Source organism: Trachypithecus francoisi, unplaced genomic scaffold (assembly GCF_009764315.1).
Source record: "Trachypithecus francoisi isolate TF-2019V2 unplaced genomic scaffold, Tfra_2.0 Lachesis_group5, whole genome shotgun sequence".
In the NCBI taxonomy this organism is placed as follows: domain Eukaryota; kingdom Metazoa; phylum Chordata; class Mammalia; order Primates; family Cercopithecidae; genus Trachypithecus; species Trachypithecus francoisi.
The window spans coordinates 113,063,332-113,081,867 of NW_022681470.1; the positions used below are offsets into that span (position 1 = coordinate 113,063,332).

Here is an 18,536-nt window from a genome sequence, read left to right on the forward strand (position 1 = left end):
GTATTTATTCTGCTCTTCCCTCCTGCCCTTCCTTCCTTCTTTCTCTTGTTAAATTGTTGCTTTGGGATTAGAAAGAGGCAGATTGGTCCAGATGCTCTGCTTGTGGATCTCTGCCTCCTGGACTCATGATCTTTAGCTTTAAAGTTGTTGAAAGTCAGCAGAAAAACTGCCAGGTTAGGGCTAAGTACTGGATCTGGGCTCCTTGTTTGTTGCCTACTTGCCCTTTGCAAAGAGAACATGGGGAGGCAGGCCAGCTCTGCACTGTAATGTATTATAGCTGATAAAATGCAAGCTTGATCAAAACAACTAGCTCCTTACCTTGATTTCAATGGCAGCACTAGGCTAGAAACTTAACCCTTACATTATGCTTTGACTCTAACTAATGTTGAATGATTTTATGGTTACAGATTGATGAGTGCGAAAAGAAAAAGAGGGAAGACTATGAAAGTCAAAGCAATCCTGTTTTTAGGAGATACTTAAATAAGATTTTAATTGAAGCTGGAAAGCTTGGACTTGTGAGTATTTGATGGTGTGATACTAATCAGAATAGTGGATATTTTTATTCATTAATTTCAAATAATACAAAGAAGTGAAAGCATCATGATGCTTTTTAACAGAGACCACCTGACTGACTCTTTAACCAGAAGCTATTCATACAGATTAAAGGCACTACTGTACTCCTTTGCAGTGGTCTGGTGGAAGATGAGCAGTGCAGACTGCTCTTTCTCCTTTAGTTTGTATGGATTTACTTACTCAGCTCTGTGCTCTGCTCCACCAGTTAATGGAGGTGAGGAGGTGGGGTGATAATTCTGTCCTGACCCTACTCCTTGTTTTCTCTCAGTATATGCTGAGAAAAGGAAAAATGTATTTTATGTAGTTTTTCTCCTTGTTGCTTACTGTGGTGAGTGCTGCTTTATAGACATATTATTTATAATTATTGTTAAAATTTCCTTTTTTTTGTTTGAGACAGAGTCTCACTCTGTTGTCCATGCTGGAGTGCTGTGGTGCAATCTTGGCTCACTGCAACCTCTGCCTCCCAGGTTCAAACAGTTCTCCCTGACTCAGCCTCCTGACTAGCTGGATTACAGGCACCTGCCACCATGCCTGGCTAATTTTTGTATTTTTAGTAGAGATGAGGTTTTGCCATGTTGGCCAGGCTGGTCTTGAACTCTTGACCTCAGGTGATCCGCTTGCCTTGACCTCCCAAAGTGCTGGGATTACAGATGTGAGCCACCGCACCCAACCAAAATTTCTATTTTTAAGAAGTCACTGTTTTCACTTTGGGAAGTGAAAACTTCCCAGGCTTAATGCATTAATTTAGTTTTAATTCACTTACCAAAGTGAAAACATCAAGAAAACGTGTAATTTAGTAACTTACAACATTTAGAAAGCTCATTTAAAAGCCCATAGACTTTTTTTTCCCTATTGTGTATGCCACCAGAATTGATTTAGAGAGTCAGAGACCAGCCTTTGGGCTTGATCTGGCCATTAGCCCTACCTACCAGAAGTGGTCACAGGCAGAGCCCCGAAAATGAAAGGCCCTTGCATCAGCACAGTGTAGGCTGGCAAAACTTGCCATATACTCCATCTTCCTGGTACAGTAAGAAGTGACCAAAAGAAAAGGGAGTGTTAGATGAATAACAATGCTGCCTTATTCTGGAATTGTAGAAGCAGCTGCTTTCTCAAATGTATACTCTGTAATTTGAGTCTTAAACAGCTGTGTACAGGGTGGAGCAGAACCTGGATAAGGAAACAGATGGAAACAAAAATACCTAAGATGGAAATGCTTGAAAATACTTAGTTTCTGATTTTTTTTTTTTTTTTTGAGACGGAGTCTTGCTCTGTTGCCCAGGCTGGAGTTCAGTGGCACAATCTTGGCTCACTGCAAGCTCCACCTCCTGGGTTTCATGCCGTTCTCCTGCCTTAGCCTCCCAAGTAGCTAGGATTACAAGAGCCCGCCACCACGCCTGGCTAATTTTTTGTATTTTTTTTTAGTAGAGAGGGGGTTTCACCTTGTTAGCCAGGATGGTCTCCATCTCCTGACCTCGTGATCTGCCTGCCTCGGCCTTCCAAAGTGCTGGGATTACAGTCATGAGCCACTGCGCCTGGCCTAGTTTCTGATTTTTAAAACATGTTACTATTAATGATGGCTTTTAAAAATGCTTACTGATGATTTGTGATAATATGTGACATTTGTTTTTTTCTTTTCTTTTCATATCTACTTTTTTATATATGTATTTTTTGAGATGGAGTCTCACTCTGTCACCCAGGCTGGAGTGCAGTGGTGTGATCTCGGCTCACTGCAACCTCTGCCTCCTGGGTTCAAGCTATTTTCCAGCCTCAGCCTCCCGAGTAGCTGGGATTACAGGCGCCTGCCACCACGTCTGGCTAATATTTTTGTATTTGTACTAGAGACAGTATTTGACCACGTTGGCCAGGCTGGTCTCAAACTCCTGACCTCAAGTGATCCGCATGCCTTGGCCTCCCAAAATGCTGGGATTACAGGCATGAGCCACCATGCCCCACCGTGTATTTACTGTTTGTAAAAGAAAAAGGAATTTTATTTGTATCAACTTGCTAATTAATGCAAAATTTGTTTACAGTGATTTTGCTAAGCTGAACTCACACTTACAAAGGTAGTTATAAATATGTATTTTATGGAAACCCATTATTTTGTTGCTCTTTGAAATCCTTATTTTTCTTGTTTACACTAATACAGATTTTAGGCTATCTGAAAACTGTCAGCAAACGAAAAGTCATGCAGTGAATCATAAAATAAAGATGCACAGTTGATCCTCCTTCTTCACAGGTTCCATATTTATGAATCGACCTCATTAAGTCTGTGTAACCCCAAAGTCAATAATCGAGGTGTTTTGTGGTTACTCTGGGACACTGTGAAGAGTGGCAAAAAATTTGGGTTGCCTGTTGCATGCATTCCCAGCTGAGATGGAACAAGGCAACCAAAACTGTTGTCTTGTTTCAGCTCTCATACTGCAAACGTGTTTTTTTGGGGGGATCTATTTAGTGGTATATTTTTTCATGCTTTTTTGAGGGGAGAGTGGTGATTATTTTTATTTATTTTGAGACCAATCATTACACAGCATGATTTCGTTGTTTAAAACAGCCCTCTGATGTAGTGCTGAGCTGAAGTCTAGTGTTTCTAAGTGCAAGAAGGCCATGATGTACTTACAGAGAAAAGTGTGTATTAGAGAGGCTTCCGTCAAGCGTAAGGTATACGACAGTTGTCCATGTATTCAGTGTTAATGAATGAACTATATGTATATTAAATAAGGTGTCTTTAAACAGGAATGTACAGAAACACACATAAAACAAGGTTATGTATTGATCAATTGATAAAATGTTATGACAGAGGTTTGTACGAACCAAACCCTATATTTATCATAGGAGTAATGGTTCAGTACTTGCTAATCGGTGTTTGAGGTGACTTTATAGATGATAACTACTATGAATAGCAAGAATCAACTGTATTTTAGTGAAATTTACAGTATCTTTTTTTCCACAGAATTCTAGAATTTTTAAATGTTTTTCACGTGTATTATCTTTGGTTTTCATGTTGTCCTGTGAAGATAGGTGGATATTATTATTATTGTTTTTAAGAGACAGGGTCTCACTCTGTCTCCCAGGCTGGAGTGCAGTGGTGTGCTTATAGCTTACTGTAGCCTTGAATCCGGGGCACAGACAATTCTTCTACCTCAGCCTCCCTAGTAGGCAGGAGCCAGGTGCACACCACTGCACACAGCTAATTGTTAGAATTTTTTGTAGAGATGGGGTCTCGCTTTGTTGCCCAGGCTGGTCTTGAAGTCCTGGCTTCAAGCTGTCCTCCCACCTTGGCCTGTCAAAGCACTAGGATTATAGGTGTGAGCCACCTCGCCCAGGCTATTATACATATGAAATACTGCAAACTAATATTTAGTTCCAAATTGGCTTTTGTCTTAAAATGGTTCACCAAGTAGTAATAAAATTCTCTATTGTTTGTTTTTTGGTAAATTTAATTTAGCCTGATGAAAACAAAGGCGATATGCATTATGATGCCGAGATTATCCTTAAAAGAGAAACGTTGTTAGAAATACAGAAGTTTCTCAGTGGAGAAGACTGGAAACCAGGTGCCTTGGATGATGCACTAAGTGATATTTTAATTAATTTTAAGTTTCATGATTTTGAAACATGGAAGTGGCGATTTGAAGATTCCTTTGGAGTGGATCCATATAATGTGTTAATGGTAAGATGGGATGAGGGCAAGGGCAACGTCATTAAGTTTCCTTTTTAAAATACTTTCCAAACTCCACCATAATTATATTAAGAACCTGTACTAGGTCACTCATGCCTTATTGATGAACAAGCCTCAAAATTGTAGAAATGATTTTGTGCATTTGAGTCCAGTTCTTTTTAGCTGCCCTGAGTGTTTTTGGTGGCTGATTTCTGCTTCTCTGTTTTAAGGTACTTCTTTGTCTGCTCTGCATCGTGGTTTTAGTGGCTACCGAGCTGTGGACATACGTACGCTGGTACACTCAGTTGAGACGTGTTTTAATCATCAGCTTTCTGTTCAGTCTGGGATGGAATTGGATGTATTTATATAAGGTATTACATGGATGAAGGGTTTTACAATTTTAACACATTTATTCACAATGAAAGAAGATTAATCTGTTGAAAGCAATCTTGCTTTGGATATAGGTTGGAGGCAGTGACCAGAGGTGGTCCACGCTGGGGAGGAATTAAATGGACAATTCTTAGCTGACTGTTTTTTGATTCCTTGACCAGTTAGTGGGTAACAAAGTTCAGTCCTAATTTTCATAACCCAGTTACTGTTAACATTTGGGCATGTAAGTCAGAATAAAGCTAGGTGGGTTGGGCATGGTGGCTAATACCTGTAATCCCAGCGCTTTGGGAGGCTGAGGTGGGCAGATCACTTGGTCAGGAGTTCAAGACTAGCCTGGCCAACATGGTGAAACCCCATCCTTACTAAAAATACAAAAATTAGCCGGGCTTGGTGGCGTGTGCCTGTAGTCCCAGCTACTCAGCAGGCTGAGGCAGGACAATTGCTTGAACCTGGGAGGTTGCAGTGAGCCAAGATTGTGCCACTGCACTCCAGCCTGGGCCACAGAGTGAGGTCCATCTTGAAAAAAGGAAGGAGAAAAAAAAAAAAGAATAAAACTAGGTGGATACATTTAAAAATTCTCATGTGGGTAATTTAGGGTATGTCATTCTATTCTTTGCTAGAAATGATACCAGAATACTATCTTTTAAAAATTAGCTTATTTTTTGAGTAAGTGTTATGTTCATGGCAGAGAATGTAGAAAAGACAGATAAAAAGAAATTAATTTTTAAAATCACCTATAATTTTATCACCTAGAGAAAACCTGTCAGTAGTTTGAGGTATTTCTTCCTAGTTTTTTCTAGATTTTAATTATCTTTCAAAGTTGGGATCATACTGTATATAGAAATTTGAAAGGACCACTACTATTCCCATCAACATAGCATAATCATTGAAAGAAAATTTTAGATCTGTCTAGCACAGTGAGTCAAGTAGCCAGTGACTTCAATGACTTCATCTGGTTAAAGCATTATGACATTTCTTTAACCTTTTGCTCTGAAGTATTATAGTATCTAGAACTAATTATTTACAAATTAAACACAGATTCTATGTGGAAGGAAAGTTTGTTGAGTATTGTCACTTCAATGATTGTCTATTGGTCATCGTACTGGAAATTATCCAGTGCAAAATAGGATATCATCAACTGTAAAAGAAAATGAGAGTAGTCATTTAATTTATATGGCTAGAACTAGTTGTTGTTGTTGTTGTTGTTTTTGAGACCGTCTCACTCTGTCCCCCAGGCTGGAGTGCAGTAGTGAAATCTCGGCTCATTGCAACCTCTGCCTCCTGGGTTCAAGCGATTCTCCTACTTCAGCCTCCTGAGTATCTGGGACTACAGGCCGTTGCCATCATGCCCGGCTGAACTAATTTTTAAAAACATTATTTTTAGTAAAGTTTTCCTTTTTCATTATAATTACTTACAGAGAACGCAATTGTAGTTAGTGCTTTATGCTTGCTTGTTGCATTAAGGCTGTACTTTTCCATGAACTGGAAATAGCTACTCTTTACAAATAATATGTTTTCCTATAATCCCAGCACTTTGGGAGGCTGAGATGGGCGGATCACTTGAGGTCAGGAGTTCGAGACCAGCCTGGCCAACATGATGAAACCCCGTCTCTACTAAAAACACAAAAATTAGCTGGGCATGGTGGCGGGCACCTTTAATCCCAGCTACTTGGGAAGCTGAGGCAGGAGAATCGCTTGAATCTGGGAGGTAGTGGTTGCAGTGAGTAGAGATCGTGCCACTGCACACCAGCCTGGGCCACAGAGCGAGACTCCATCAGGAAAAAAAGAGAAAAAATAGTAATAATATGTATTTTTTTAATTAAAACTTTTATAACAGTCTGGTTTGGATGAATGGTAAAGACACTCTTTGAATGAAGGTCTTTTGGATGTGTAGGCCTAACCTTCATGGTAACGGCCTCTCCTGGTTCCCTTTTGGTTTTGGTCAGCTAGCTTTTGCACAGCATCAGGCTGAAGTCGCCAAGATGGAGCCATTAAACAATGCGTGTGCTGAGAAGATGGACTGGACTGGAAGTATCTGGGGTAAGGTGTTTGTGCACTTGTCCTTATTTTGATAGAAATTCTGAGAATGAGAGAACATAGAACAAAGAGAATGATAAAATACCAGAGGAGGCTTTCCATGACTGAATCTTTAATATCAGAAGAACATGCAAGAAGCATTTGAGGTTTAAAACCAGTGACTTTTTACGCTCATCTAAAGTCACAGGGAAGGAATAGAAGTTGTATATATGTTAGCTCTGATATTATCTGTCTTCCTTCGTAAGACTGCGTGAAGGATCCTATGCTCGCTTTTGTTCATCTCGTCCTTTGCACAGTGTCTGGCATATTCTCAATAGAAGTTTATTAAACAAGTGAATGAGTGTATATATGAATTAATATCCATCTTAAATTTAATGGCCTTATATTGACTTGTGAAATTTTATGTTGTAGCTTTACTTTTTTTTTTAACTCTGGGAAAGATTAGTTTTTTAATTCTTTCACATTTTATAAACATTCTCATGAATGTTCACTACCTTTGGTTGTGTATATCTAGCAATGGGGATGGTTTAATAATGTTCTAAGGCATTTTATAAATGCAAGTCCATGACTGATACAGAATTCTGCAGATGGGTTCCAAAATAAATGTTTCTTAAAAAGTTGTGGGAACTAAACCAATTCAGCCTTGCTTCCTGGCTTCAGTGGACAGTGAAATGCAGCCTCTAGCTCGGGCTAGTTTGCCAATGCATATAAGCCTGATTTGGAAAAATTAGAACTAATATTCTACTTTATTTTGTAAACTCCGTAAAGAACTGACATTTTAAATAAAAAATTTACGGAGGTAATTGTGAATTCACGTAGTAAAAAATACTACAGAGAGGGCCAGTGTACCCTTTCCCCATTTTCCTCCAATGGTAACATCTTGCACAGCTTTAATAGGACAATATCGGAGTCAGGATATTGACTTTGATACAATCCACCAGTCTTATTTTGACTTCCCATTTTACCTGTACTCATTTGTGTTAGTGAAGCATTGCTTTTAAAGTGTTTACCTTTTAGACATTTTTATAAAATAGTTTTTTATCTGCATAAAACATGTATAATTTGAATGGATTTTTAAAACATGATTTTGGACATAAGATGAAAAATTAAAAAATCAGCATTACAGGGAGTCTACTTAAAACAAGATAATTTAAAACTGATTGGTGGGTGGTCAGGGGGTCAAAACCAAAGTAGTGTCTTGTTTGGGAATGAAATGCAACATTAAAAGAAATGATCAGTGTTTTGTCTGTTTCTCTAAACAGAATGGTTTAGAAGTTCATGGACCTATAAGGATGACCCATGCCAAAAATACTATGAGCTCTTACTAGTCAACCCTATTTGGTTGGTCCCACCAACAAAGGTATCGCATGTATTTTGTAAAAATTACTTAAAGTCAGTCAGAAATCCCTTGTATTTTAAAGAAATTTCGTGTTTGAGTCATTTTGCAAATAAGCCTTTGTCCAACAAAAAATACTATTGCACAGTGATTTTTCACATTAAAAATGGCACAACAGCATTTTAATTCATGTAACATACTTTCAGCCTCAGTGCACAATGAATTTTGATTCATTCTGTACCTTAGCCCTGTGAGGAGAAAATTAAGTTGCTTTTCTCTCTTGTTTTAGGCACTTGCAGTTACATTCACCACATTTGTAACGGAGCCATTGAAGCACATTGGAAAAGGAACTGGGGAATTCATTAAAGCACTCATGAAGGAAATTCCAGCGCTGCTTCATCTTCCAGTGCTGATAATTATGGCATTAGCCATCCTGGTTAGTATTAATATATTAGCACTGTCGGGCCAGGCGCGGTGGCTCACGCCTGGAATACCAGCACTTTGGGAGACCGAGGCAGGCGGATCACAAGGTCAGGAGATCGAGACCATCCTGGCTAACACGGTGAAACCCCGTCTCTATTAAAAAAATACAAAAAATTAGTCGGGTGTGGTGGCGGGCGTCTGTAGTTCCAGCTACTCGGGAGACTGAGGCAGGAGAATAGCGTGAACCCAGCAGGTGGAGCTTGCAGTGAGTGGAGATCACACCACTGCATTCCAGCCTGGGTGACAGCGCGAGACTCTGTCTCAAAAAAAAAAAAAAAAAAAAAAAAAAAATATATATATATATATAAGCACTGTCAGTATTTAGCAAGATTTATATTAAATCTTAGTGTTAATATATTAATACTGGTTAGTATTAGCACTGTCAATATTTAGCAAGATTTACAGAAAAAAAGGCAATGCTGAACTTATTGGGCTTCTTTGATGTTGTAAATCAGGCTAAGTCATGCTTAATGAGAAGGTGATTTTTAAGTGATAGAGATTTTTTTTCCTCCCCTTCGCCCCTCTAAATGATACAGATATATTATACTTACTTGTATATTTTTCTAATCAAGAAAGTAGTTCTCTAGTTTGATTGCGTATGTCGTAGCAGTGATTTAGAATAATAACCTCTTTTTAAATTTGTCCTTTAACTTTGGTGAATTAATACACAGGAAATAGGAAGTTGATTACTGTCTCCTTGAGAAAGGGGGCCTTCTTATTTCTAGTCTGAGTTTTTGCAGCAGTGAGAAGGGAAGAGCATTGACTTTGACACAGAACCAGAAAGGGATGTGGAAGAACGTGGGTATGCTGAGAAAGAGTTTGGGGATCCAGGAGCAGACATTAAGAAGAAATATTACTCGTCATTCATCCATGGTCTAGTCAGTGTTTTTTGTTATCGATTTTTTAGCTATTACCCAAGTAAAGTGGTTGTTGCATAAAACCAAAAACTTAGATGTGCCGAGGGAAATTCTCTTCCCTAAGGATACAAGATTCACTATCTCGATTCACTTTGAAATCGTTTCTTTTTTGGTTTTGTTTTTGGCTTGTGATTACAGGATTACGTGGTTGGCGGGTATTTTTTGTTAGGTGACATTAGTTCTATAGCCATAGTATAGTCTTGGAAACTGAAATTATCAGCAGAGTCTTTACCATCTGTTTTTGTTTCATGTGCTCCCTAAGGAAAGTTATGCTCTTTGACTTTGGCTGCTTCTGTCTTCAAATAGTAGTGTTTGAAAAAGTAGTATAGAAATTTTCAAAGTTTCTGTTCTCAGGACCTCTTTGCAGTCTTAAAAATTGAAGCCCACAAACAGCTCTTACTTAAGGTGATTATATTTATTGATATTTACATATTAGGAGTTAAAACAAATTTAAAACATACGAGTACTGTACACGCAGGCAGGCATCTCCTGAGTCCGAGTGAGGCTGTCACGCTAGCATCTGGAATGTTCCATTGCACACTCAGGAGGGGGCAGTGAAAAAGACAAATAATAATGTCTTTGTATTATGAAAAGTTTTGATCTCATAGATCCCCTGAAAGTCTCAGGTTTCCCCCCAGGGGTCTCTGAGCCACACTGTCAGGAACTGCTGCCTACTTTTTCCCATGGAATGTGAATCAAAACCTGTTGAATTTTAGCTGTAACTTAAGCCTAGTTTGTATTTGTAAAAAGTAAAGGTACAGGAGATTGTTTACATAATGATATACAACTTTAAATATTTTCAGCATTTACCTTGTATGATGGGCATGAATCTAGAAACATGAATAATTATCAGACTAGAAACTTCTAATTTAAATACCTAGGCTTCAGCCTGCCATTGTTATAGTTCAATCAAAATGTGTCTAGCTGATTAAAATGTCTACTGAATACTCAGTGATTTATTAAGTTTTATTGGCCACTTTGGCCTTCTATTAATCTAAAGAAGAGGTCTCTAATGAAAAAAAGTCAAATTAACATGTTTATGTTTATAAATGCCACAAGTAAGTTAAATTACATAATTTTGTTAGCACTCTGAATAAAATAACTTTTTTGTAAGTTAGCCATTAAGTCGTCAGGAAAATGTATTTCTTTTCCTTACAGAGTTTCTGCTATGGTGCTGGCAAATCAGTTCATGTGCTGAGACATATAGGCGGTCCTGAGAGAGAACCTCCCCAGGCACTTCGGCCACGGGATAGAAGACGGCAGGAGGAAATTGATTATAGACCTGATGGTGGGGCAGGTGATGCAGAGTTCTATTATAGGGGCCAAACTGGCCCCATTGAGCAAGGCCCTTATGCTAAAACGTATGAGGGTAGAAGAGAGACTTTGAGGGAGAGAGATGTTGACTTGAGATTTCAGACTGGCAACAAGAGCCCTGAAGTGCTCCGGGCTTTTGATGTACCAGACGCAGAGGCACGAGAGCATCCCACGGTGGTACCCGGTGTAAGTCAGCAACTCTTTTATTCTGCTGTCCCTTCATTACTGGTTCTAAATGCTTCTGGAAGAGTTCTGATTGTTTTTACTCTTACCCTTCACCCTTAATTATATCATGAGTGATATAGTCACTCTCTCTCTCCCCTTTCTGGTCAAAAGTTAGTTCAGCTTCCTCAGAAGAAATAAAATTAGATTTAACTTTCATGGAAAATACAATTTAACAGTAGTTTGTTAGAACAGATGGGAATTCATACGAACCTTCATAGGAAGCCAGCATGTGAGCATGACAGAAATTTCTATCTTTGAAGAGATCAGAGAGGAGGCATCACTGAAGGCCCGGAGCTCTAGGGAAGGCGCCGTAGGGCCCTAAAGGATTAGCTGGATGGAAGAGTGGGCTGGGGCCAGGGATCAAAAACATTGCTTCCCCAAATCTTCGGTGTCATTGGCTGGCTAGACTATACTTTTTACCTGTAGAATGGTGAGAAGTGTTTCACCATTATCAGTCTTTTAAAGGGACATTTCCATTCCTGTTTGAGGGAAGAATTTGTGTCATTTGAAATGTTTAAGTTGCAGCTGTTAAACCTTTGAAATAGTTATGAACATAATAGAATCTGGGAAATTATAGAATCCCTTCTCATAGAGTTCATACAAAAATAAACACATCTACATGTATCTAGAAAACCTTAAGATGGACCAGGTGCGGTGGCTCACGCCTGTAATCCCAGCACTTTGGGAGGCCAAGGCAGGCGGATCACTTGAGGTCTGCAGTTCAAGACTAGCCTGGCCAACATGGCAAAACCCCATCTCTACTAAAAATACAAAAAAATTAGCCAGGCATTATGTGGTGCACACCTGTAATCCCAGCTACTTGGGAGGCTGAGGCAGGAGAATTGCTTGATTCCAAGGGGTGGAGGTTGCGGTGAACCAAGATTGTGCCATTGCACTCCAGCCTGGGTGACAGAGTAAGACACCGTCTCAAAAAAAAAAAAAAAAAAAACCAAAACAAACAAACAAACAAGACCTTAAGATGCTCCTTCCAGCTTTTATACTTAATAATTACCTGTCGTCTATCTCAGAAGTCTCCCAGTGACTTCCTGTCTCACTTAAGGGGAAAGACAGTTATCACAGTGGCCTAGAAGCCTCCTTGGTCTCCCCTTCCCCCACATCCACTACCTCTCTGGTCACCTCTTCTTCCTCCATGCTCACTCTACTTCAGCCACAAGGGCTCCTGACTGTTCCTTGAACTGAGAGCCTTTGTACTTCCTGTTCATTCGCTCTACAGTATTCATTCATATATCATACGGTTACTGTCTTCAGGCCTTTACTCATTTTTATTATTTTTGGAGACAGGGTCTCACTCTATGGTCAAAGCTGGGATGCAGTGATCATAGCTCATTGCAGCCTCAAAATCCTGGGCTCAAGCAATTCTTTTGCCTCAGCCTTCCTAGTAACTAGGACTAAAGGCATATACCACCATGCCTGGCTAATATTTTTTATTTTTTGTAGAGATGGGGTCTTGCTGTTACCCAGGCTGGTCTCAAACTCCTGGTCTCAAGCAATCTTCTCACCTTGGTCTCCCAAAGTTATGGGATTACAGGTGTGAGCCACCATGCCTAGCCATATCATGCTTTTTTTTTTTTAAATTATTTTTTATTATACTTTAAGTTCTAGGGTACATGTGCACAATGTGCAGGTTTGTTACGTATGTATACGTGTGCCATGTTGGTGTGCTGCACCCATTAACTCATCATTTACATTAGGTGCATCTCCTAATGCTATCCCTTCCCCCTCCCCCCACCCCACGACAGGCCCCAGTGTGTGATGTTCCCCTTCCTGTGTACAAGTGGTCTCATGGTTCAATTCCCACCTATGAGTGAGAACATGCGGTGTTTGGTTTTCTGTTCTTGCCATAGTTGGCTGAGAATGATGGTTCCCAGCTGCATCCATGTCCCTACAAAGGACATGAACTCATCCTTTTTTATGGCTGCATAGTATTCCATGGTATATATGTGCCACATTTTCTTAATCCAGTCTGTCATTGATGGACATTTGGGTTGGTTCCAAGTCTTTGCTATTGTGAATAGTGCCACAATAAACATACGTGTGCATGTGTCTTTATAGCAGCATGACTTATAATCCTTTGGGTATATACCCAGTAATGGGATGGCTGGGTCAAATGGTATTTCTAGTTCTAGATCCTTGAGGAATCACCACACTGTCTTCCACAATGGTTGAAGTAGTTTACAGTCCCACCAACAGTGTAAAAGTGTTCCTGTTTCTCCACATCTTCTCCAGCACCTGTTGTTTCCTGCCTTTTTAATGATTGCCATTCTAACTGGTGTGAGATGATATCTCATTGTGGTTTTGATTTGCATTTCTCTGATGGCCAGTGATGATGAGCATTTTTTCATGTGTGTGTTGGTTGCATAAATGTCTTCTTTTGAGAAATGTCTGTTCATATCCTTTGCCCACTTTTTGATGGGGTTGTTTTTTTCTTGTAAATTTGTTTGAGTTCTTTGTAGGTTCTGTATATTGGCCCTTCTCAGATAGGTAGATTGCAAAATTTTTCTCCCATTCTGTAGGCTGCCTGTTCACTCTGGTAGTTTCTTTTGCTGTGCAGAAGCTCTTTAGTTTAATTAGATCCCATTTGTCAATTTTGGCTTTTGTTGCCATTGCTTTTGGTGTTTTAGACATGAAGTCCTTGCCCATGCCTAAGTCCTGAATGGTACTGCCTAGGTTTTCTTCTAGAGTTTTTTATGGCTTTAGGTCTAACATTTAAGTATCTAATCCATCTTGAATTAATTTTTGTATAAGGTGTAAGGAAGGGATCCAGTTTCAGCTTTCTACATATGGCTAGCCAGTTTTCCCAGTACCATTTATTAAATAGGGAATCCTTTCCCCATTTCTTGTTTTTGTCAGGTTTGTCAAAGATCAGATGGTTGTAGATGTGTGGTATTATTTCTGAGGGCTCTGTTCTGTTCCATTGGTCTGTATCTCTGTTTTGGTACCAGTACCATGCTGTTTTGGTTACTGTAGCCTTGTAGTATAAAGTCAGGTAGCATGATGCCTCCATTTTTGTTCTTTTGGCTTAGGATTGTCTTGGCAATGCAGGCTCTTTTTTGGTTCCATATGAACTTGAAAGTAGTTTTTTTCCAATTCTCTGAAGAAAGTCATTGGTAGCTTAATGGGGTTCGCACTGAATCTGTAAATTCCCTTGGGCAGTATGACCATTTTCACAATATTGATTCTTCCTATCCATGAGCATGGAATGTTCTTCCATTTGTTTGTGTCCTCTTTTATTTCATTGAGCAGTGATTTGTAGTGGTCCTTCACATACCTTGTAAGTTGTATTCCTAGGTATTTTATTCTGTTTGAAGCAATTGTGAATAGTTCACTCATGATTTGGCTGTTGGTGTGTAAGAATGCTTGTGATTTTTGCACATTGATTTTGTATCCTGAGACTGCTGAAGTTGCTTATCAGCTTAAGGAGATTTTGGGCTGAGACAATGGGGTTTTCTAAATATACAACCATGTCATCTGCAAACAGGGACAATTTGACTTCCTCTTTTCCTAATTAAATACACTTTCTTTCTTTCTCCTGCCTGATTGCCCCGGCCAGCACTTCCAACACTATGTTGAATAGGAGTGGTGAGAGAGGGCATCCCTGTCTTGTGCCAGTTTTCAAAGGGAATGCTTCCAGTTTTTGCCCATTCAGTATGATATTGGCTATGGGTTTGTCACAAATAGCTCTTATTATTTTGAAGAGCTGTTGAATTTTGTCAAAGGCCTCTTCTGCATCTATTGAGATAATCATGTGGTTTTTGTCTTTGGTTCTGTTTATATGCTGGATTACGTTTATTGATTTGCGTATGTTGAACCAGCCTTGCATCCCAGGGGTGAAGTCTGCTTGATCATGGTGGATAAGCTTTTTGATGTGCTGCTGGATTCGGTTTGCCAGTATTTTATTGAGGATTTTTGCATTGATGTTCATCAGGGATACTGGTCTAAAATTCTCTTTTTTTGTTGTGTCTCTGCCAGGCTTTGGTATCAGGATGATGTTGGCCTCATAAAATGAGTTAGGGAGGATTCCCTCTTTTTCAATTGATTGGAATAGTTTCAGAAGGAATGGTACCAGCTCCTCCTTGTACCTCTGGTAGAATTTGGCTGTGAATCCATCTGGTCCTGGACTTTTTTTGGTGGGTAGGCTATTATTGCCTCAATTTCAGAGCCCATTATTGGTCTATTCAGGGATTCAACTTCTTCCTGGTTTAGTCTTGGGAGAGTGTAAGTGTCCAGGAATTTATCCATTTCTTCTAGGTTTTCTAATTTATTTGCGTAGAGGTGTTTATAGTATTCTCTGATGGTAGTTTGTATTTCTGTGGGGTCGGTGGTGATATCCCCTTTATTATTTTTTATTGCATCTATTTGATTCTTCTCTCTTCTTCTTTATTATTCTTGCTAGCAGACTATCAATTTTGTTGATCTTTTCAAAAAACCAACTCCTGGATTCATTGATTTTTTTGAAAGGTTTTTTTGTATCTCTATCTCCTTCAGTTCTGCTCTGATCTTAGTTATTTCTTGCCTTCTGCTAGCTTTTGAATGTGTTTGCTCTTGCTTCTCTAGTTCTTTTAATTGTGATGTTAGGGTGTCAGTATTAGATTTTTCCTGCTTTCTCTTGTGGGCATTTAGTGCTATAAATTTCCCTCTACACACTGCTTTAAATGTGTCTCAGAGATTCTGGTATAACATACCAGAATCTTTGTTCTCATTGGTTTCAAAGAACATCTTTATTTCTGCCTTCATTTCGTTATGTACCCAGTAGTCATGCAGGAGCAGGTTGTTCAGTTTCCATGTAGTTGAGCGGTTTTGAGTGAGTTTCTTAATGCTGAGTTCTAGTTTGATTGCACTGTGGTCTGAGAGACAGTTTGTTATAATTTCTGTTCTTTTACATTTGCTGAGGAGTGCTTTTCTTCCAACTATGTGGCCAATTTTGGAATAAGTGTGATGTGGTGCTGAGAAGAATGTATATTCTGTTGATTTGGGGTGGAGAGTTCTGTAGATGTCTATTAGGTCCACTTGGTGCCGAACTGAGTTCAATTCCTGGATATCCTTGTTAACTTTCTGTCTTGTTGATCTGTCTGATGTTGACAGTGGCGTGTTAAAGTCTCCCATTATTATTATGTGGGAGTCTAAGTCTCTTTGTAAGTCTCTAAGGACTTGCTTTATGAATCTGGGTGCTCTTGTATTGGGTGCATATATATTTAGGATAGTTAGCTCTCCTTGTTGAATTGATCCCTTTACCATTATGTAATGGCCTTATCTCTCGTCATCTTTGTTGGTTTAAAGTCTGTTTTATCAGAGACTAGGATTGCAACCCCTGCCTTTTTTTGTTCTCCATTTGCTTGGTAGATCTTCCTCCATCCCTTTATTTTGAGCCTATGTATGTCTCTGCATGTCAGATGGGTCTCCTGAATACAGCACACTGATGGGTCCTGACTCTTTATCCAGTTTGCCAGTCTGTGTCTTTTAACTGGAGCATTTAGCCCATTTACATTTAAGGTTAATATTGTTATGTGTGAACTTGATCCTGTCATTATGATGTTAGCTGGTTATTTTGCTTGTTAGTTGATGCAGTTTCTTCCTAGCATCGATGGTCTTTACATTTTGGCATGTTTTTGCAGTGGCTGGTACTGTTTGTTCCTTTCCATGTTTAGTGCTTCCTTCAGGAGCTCTTGTAGAGCAGGCCTGGTGGTGATGAAATCTCTCAGCATTTGCTTGTCTGTAAAGGATTTTATTTCTCCTTCACTTACGAAACTTTAAGTTTGGCTGGATGCCATATCACGTTTTCGGACCACCCTGATTTAAACTATAATTTGACCCTACCAGCCCATCCCACATTCAGCAGTCATCTCTTCTCTGCTTTTTTTACATAGCCTCTTTAATTCAACATATATATCATACTTTTATGATTTTCTTCTAACCTAAGTTCCAGTGAGAACAGTTTTATGTATTTTGTTCCTGCTGTATCCCTAACACCTAGAACTTAATATATGCTCAATAAAGATTTGCCAAATGAATTATTCTCACCAGGCAACAGAAGTTAACAATACTGATGACCAATTCTCTTGACCCCTTCTAAGCTGGGCCACTAGACCACCCAGTATGCCCTACGTGTTCCCACTCCTCCGTGGGAGTACAGTGGAGTTTGGTGAGGTATAATAACATTTACATAATTATAACTTAGCACTGGACCCTGGATTTGAAAGAGTTTGGAGCTTGCTACAACAGATTAGGGTGGGAACTTTTTAGATATGTTTGATTACTGAGACTTCACATTACATTAAACAGTTAAAATGTAATTTTGTACTTTATAGCAGAAATCACCTGTTTTGGATACAAAGCCCAAGGAGATAGGTGGAATCCTGGGGGAAGGCACACTGAAAGAAAGCAGTACTGAAAGCAGCCAGTCTGCCAAGCCTGTCTCTGGCCAAGACACGTCAGGGAATACAGAAGGTTCACCTGCAGCAGAAAAGGCCCAGCTCAAGTCTGAAGCTGTGGGCAGCCCAGACCAAGGCAACACATACAGCCCCACAAGTGGTGTGGCTGGACCACGTGGACAGGATCCGGTCAGCAGTCCCTGTGGCTAGAGGAACACCAGCACAAACGACAGCCTCAAGTCTCCTTCGAGCTCTGTAAAGTATACTCTTCACTCTCTTTCTCTTCTCTGCAAGTATTCTGATTACTACAAAGGTGCCAACTTCAACATTCACATTTTTACTGACAATTAGAATTAACAAACAAACACATGTATGTATGTAAAAGCTTTTAATTTCATCTTCTCTTTGATATTTACATCCCATAAAGTAGGAAGTGTTTAAGATAAACAGATGGCAGGCATCACTGATTCTGGATAGTTAAGGAGACCAGTTTGAATTGGGGACATTGAAAAAGAAATTTTATTGTTATAGGCATTTAGAGGAACCCACTAACCAACTTACGTTGCCTAGTGGAATCCACTAGAGTTACGGCCACCCACTTGGTGCCTCCAGCATCTTCATGCAGCCATGGAGTGTCGTTACCAGGATCAGTCTGACTGACACCTCAGCTTGTCTCTATGTAGCCTGCCCACAGGACATTGTGGCTTTGTAGTTTCATCTTTTCTGCAGCTGTTACTACGCCTGCATCCTTATTGTCACTTTTACTTTATGTTTACTTAGAGAAAACTGAAGACTGCCAGGGCAATTTAGATAACATTGGTAATCTGTTTTACAGAGTCAGTCGACTGAAAATGACATTATTCTTTTCCCCCACCAAATGAAGTACATGGGCTTTTTATAAGATGTATTTTCATGTTACTCAGAATCCTAGCATATTACCATGTCTTAATTTATATTATAGCAGATCATATTGTCTTGTTCATAGGAAGTTTGCATTTTTAGAAATCTGTACACAGAGAATACCATGATGAGGAAGAAAAGTTGGGTGTCTTCCTTAACTGCAGACAGGACATCAGTCAGCACTTTACATTAGTCTTTCTGATTATCAAAAGCATTCCTCATTTTAAACTTTTTAAAAAGCAATGCATAAATTTTGTACCTGTCCTTAGCAGATTTCACAGACATCAGGTGTCCTTTGTTTTAACCATATTCACACT

General features: G+C 39.4%; 1 protein-coding gene across 6 annotated transcripts in view; it reads left to right on the forward strand.

The window, feature by feature from the left end:
* CLCC1 (chloride channel CLIC like 1) overlaps nt 1-18,536 on the forward strand; it is a 34,738-nt gene that overhangs the window by 14,711 nt on the left and 1,491 nt on the right. For 2 of the 6 annotated variants that reach the window (XM_033198735.1, XM_033198737.1), the window contains exons 4-11: nt 408-515; nt 4,019-4,240; nt 4,459-4,599; nt 6,565-6,658; nt 7,918-8,015; nt 8,281-8,427; nt 10,550-10,891; nt 17,257-17,574. In XM_033198735.1, the coding sequence (XP_033054626.1) occupies nt 408-515; nt 4,019-4,240; nt 4,459-4,599; nt 6,565-6,658; nt 7,918-8,015; nt 8,281-8,427; nt 10,550-10,891; nt 17,257-17,529 (1,425 nt within the window). In that variant the 3' untranslated portion in view covers nt 17,530-17,574. Of the gene's footprint in view, nt 1-407; nt 516-4,018; nt 4,241-4,458; nt 4,600-6,564; nt 6,659-7,917; nt 8,016-8,280; nt 8,428-10,549; nt 10,892-17,256; nt 18,508-18,536 lie in introns of all 6 variants that reach the window. The other 4 variants (XR_004434174.1, XM_033198736.1, XM_033198738.1 and 1 more) reach the window with 4 other exon arrangements.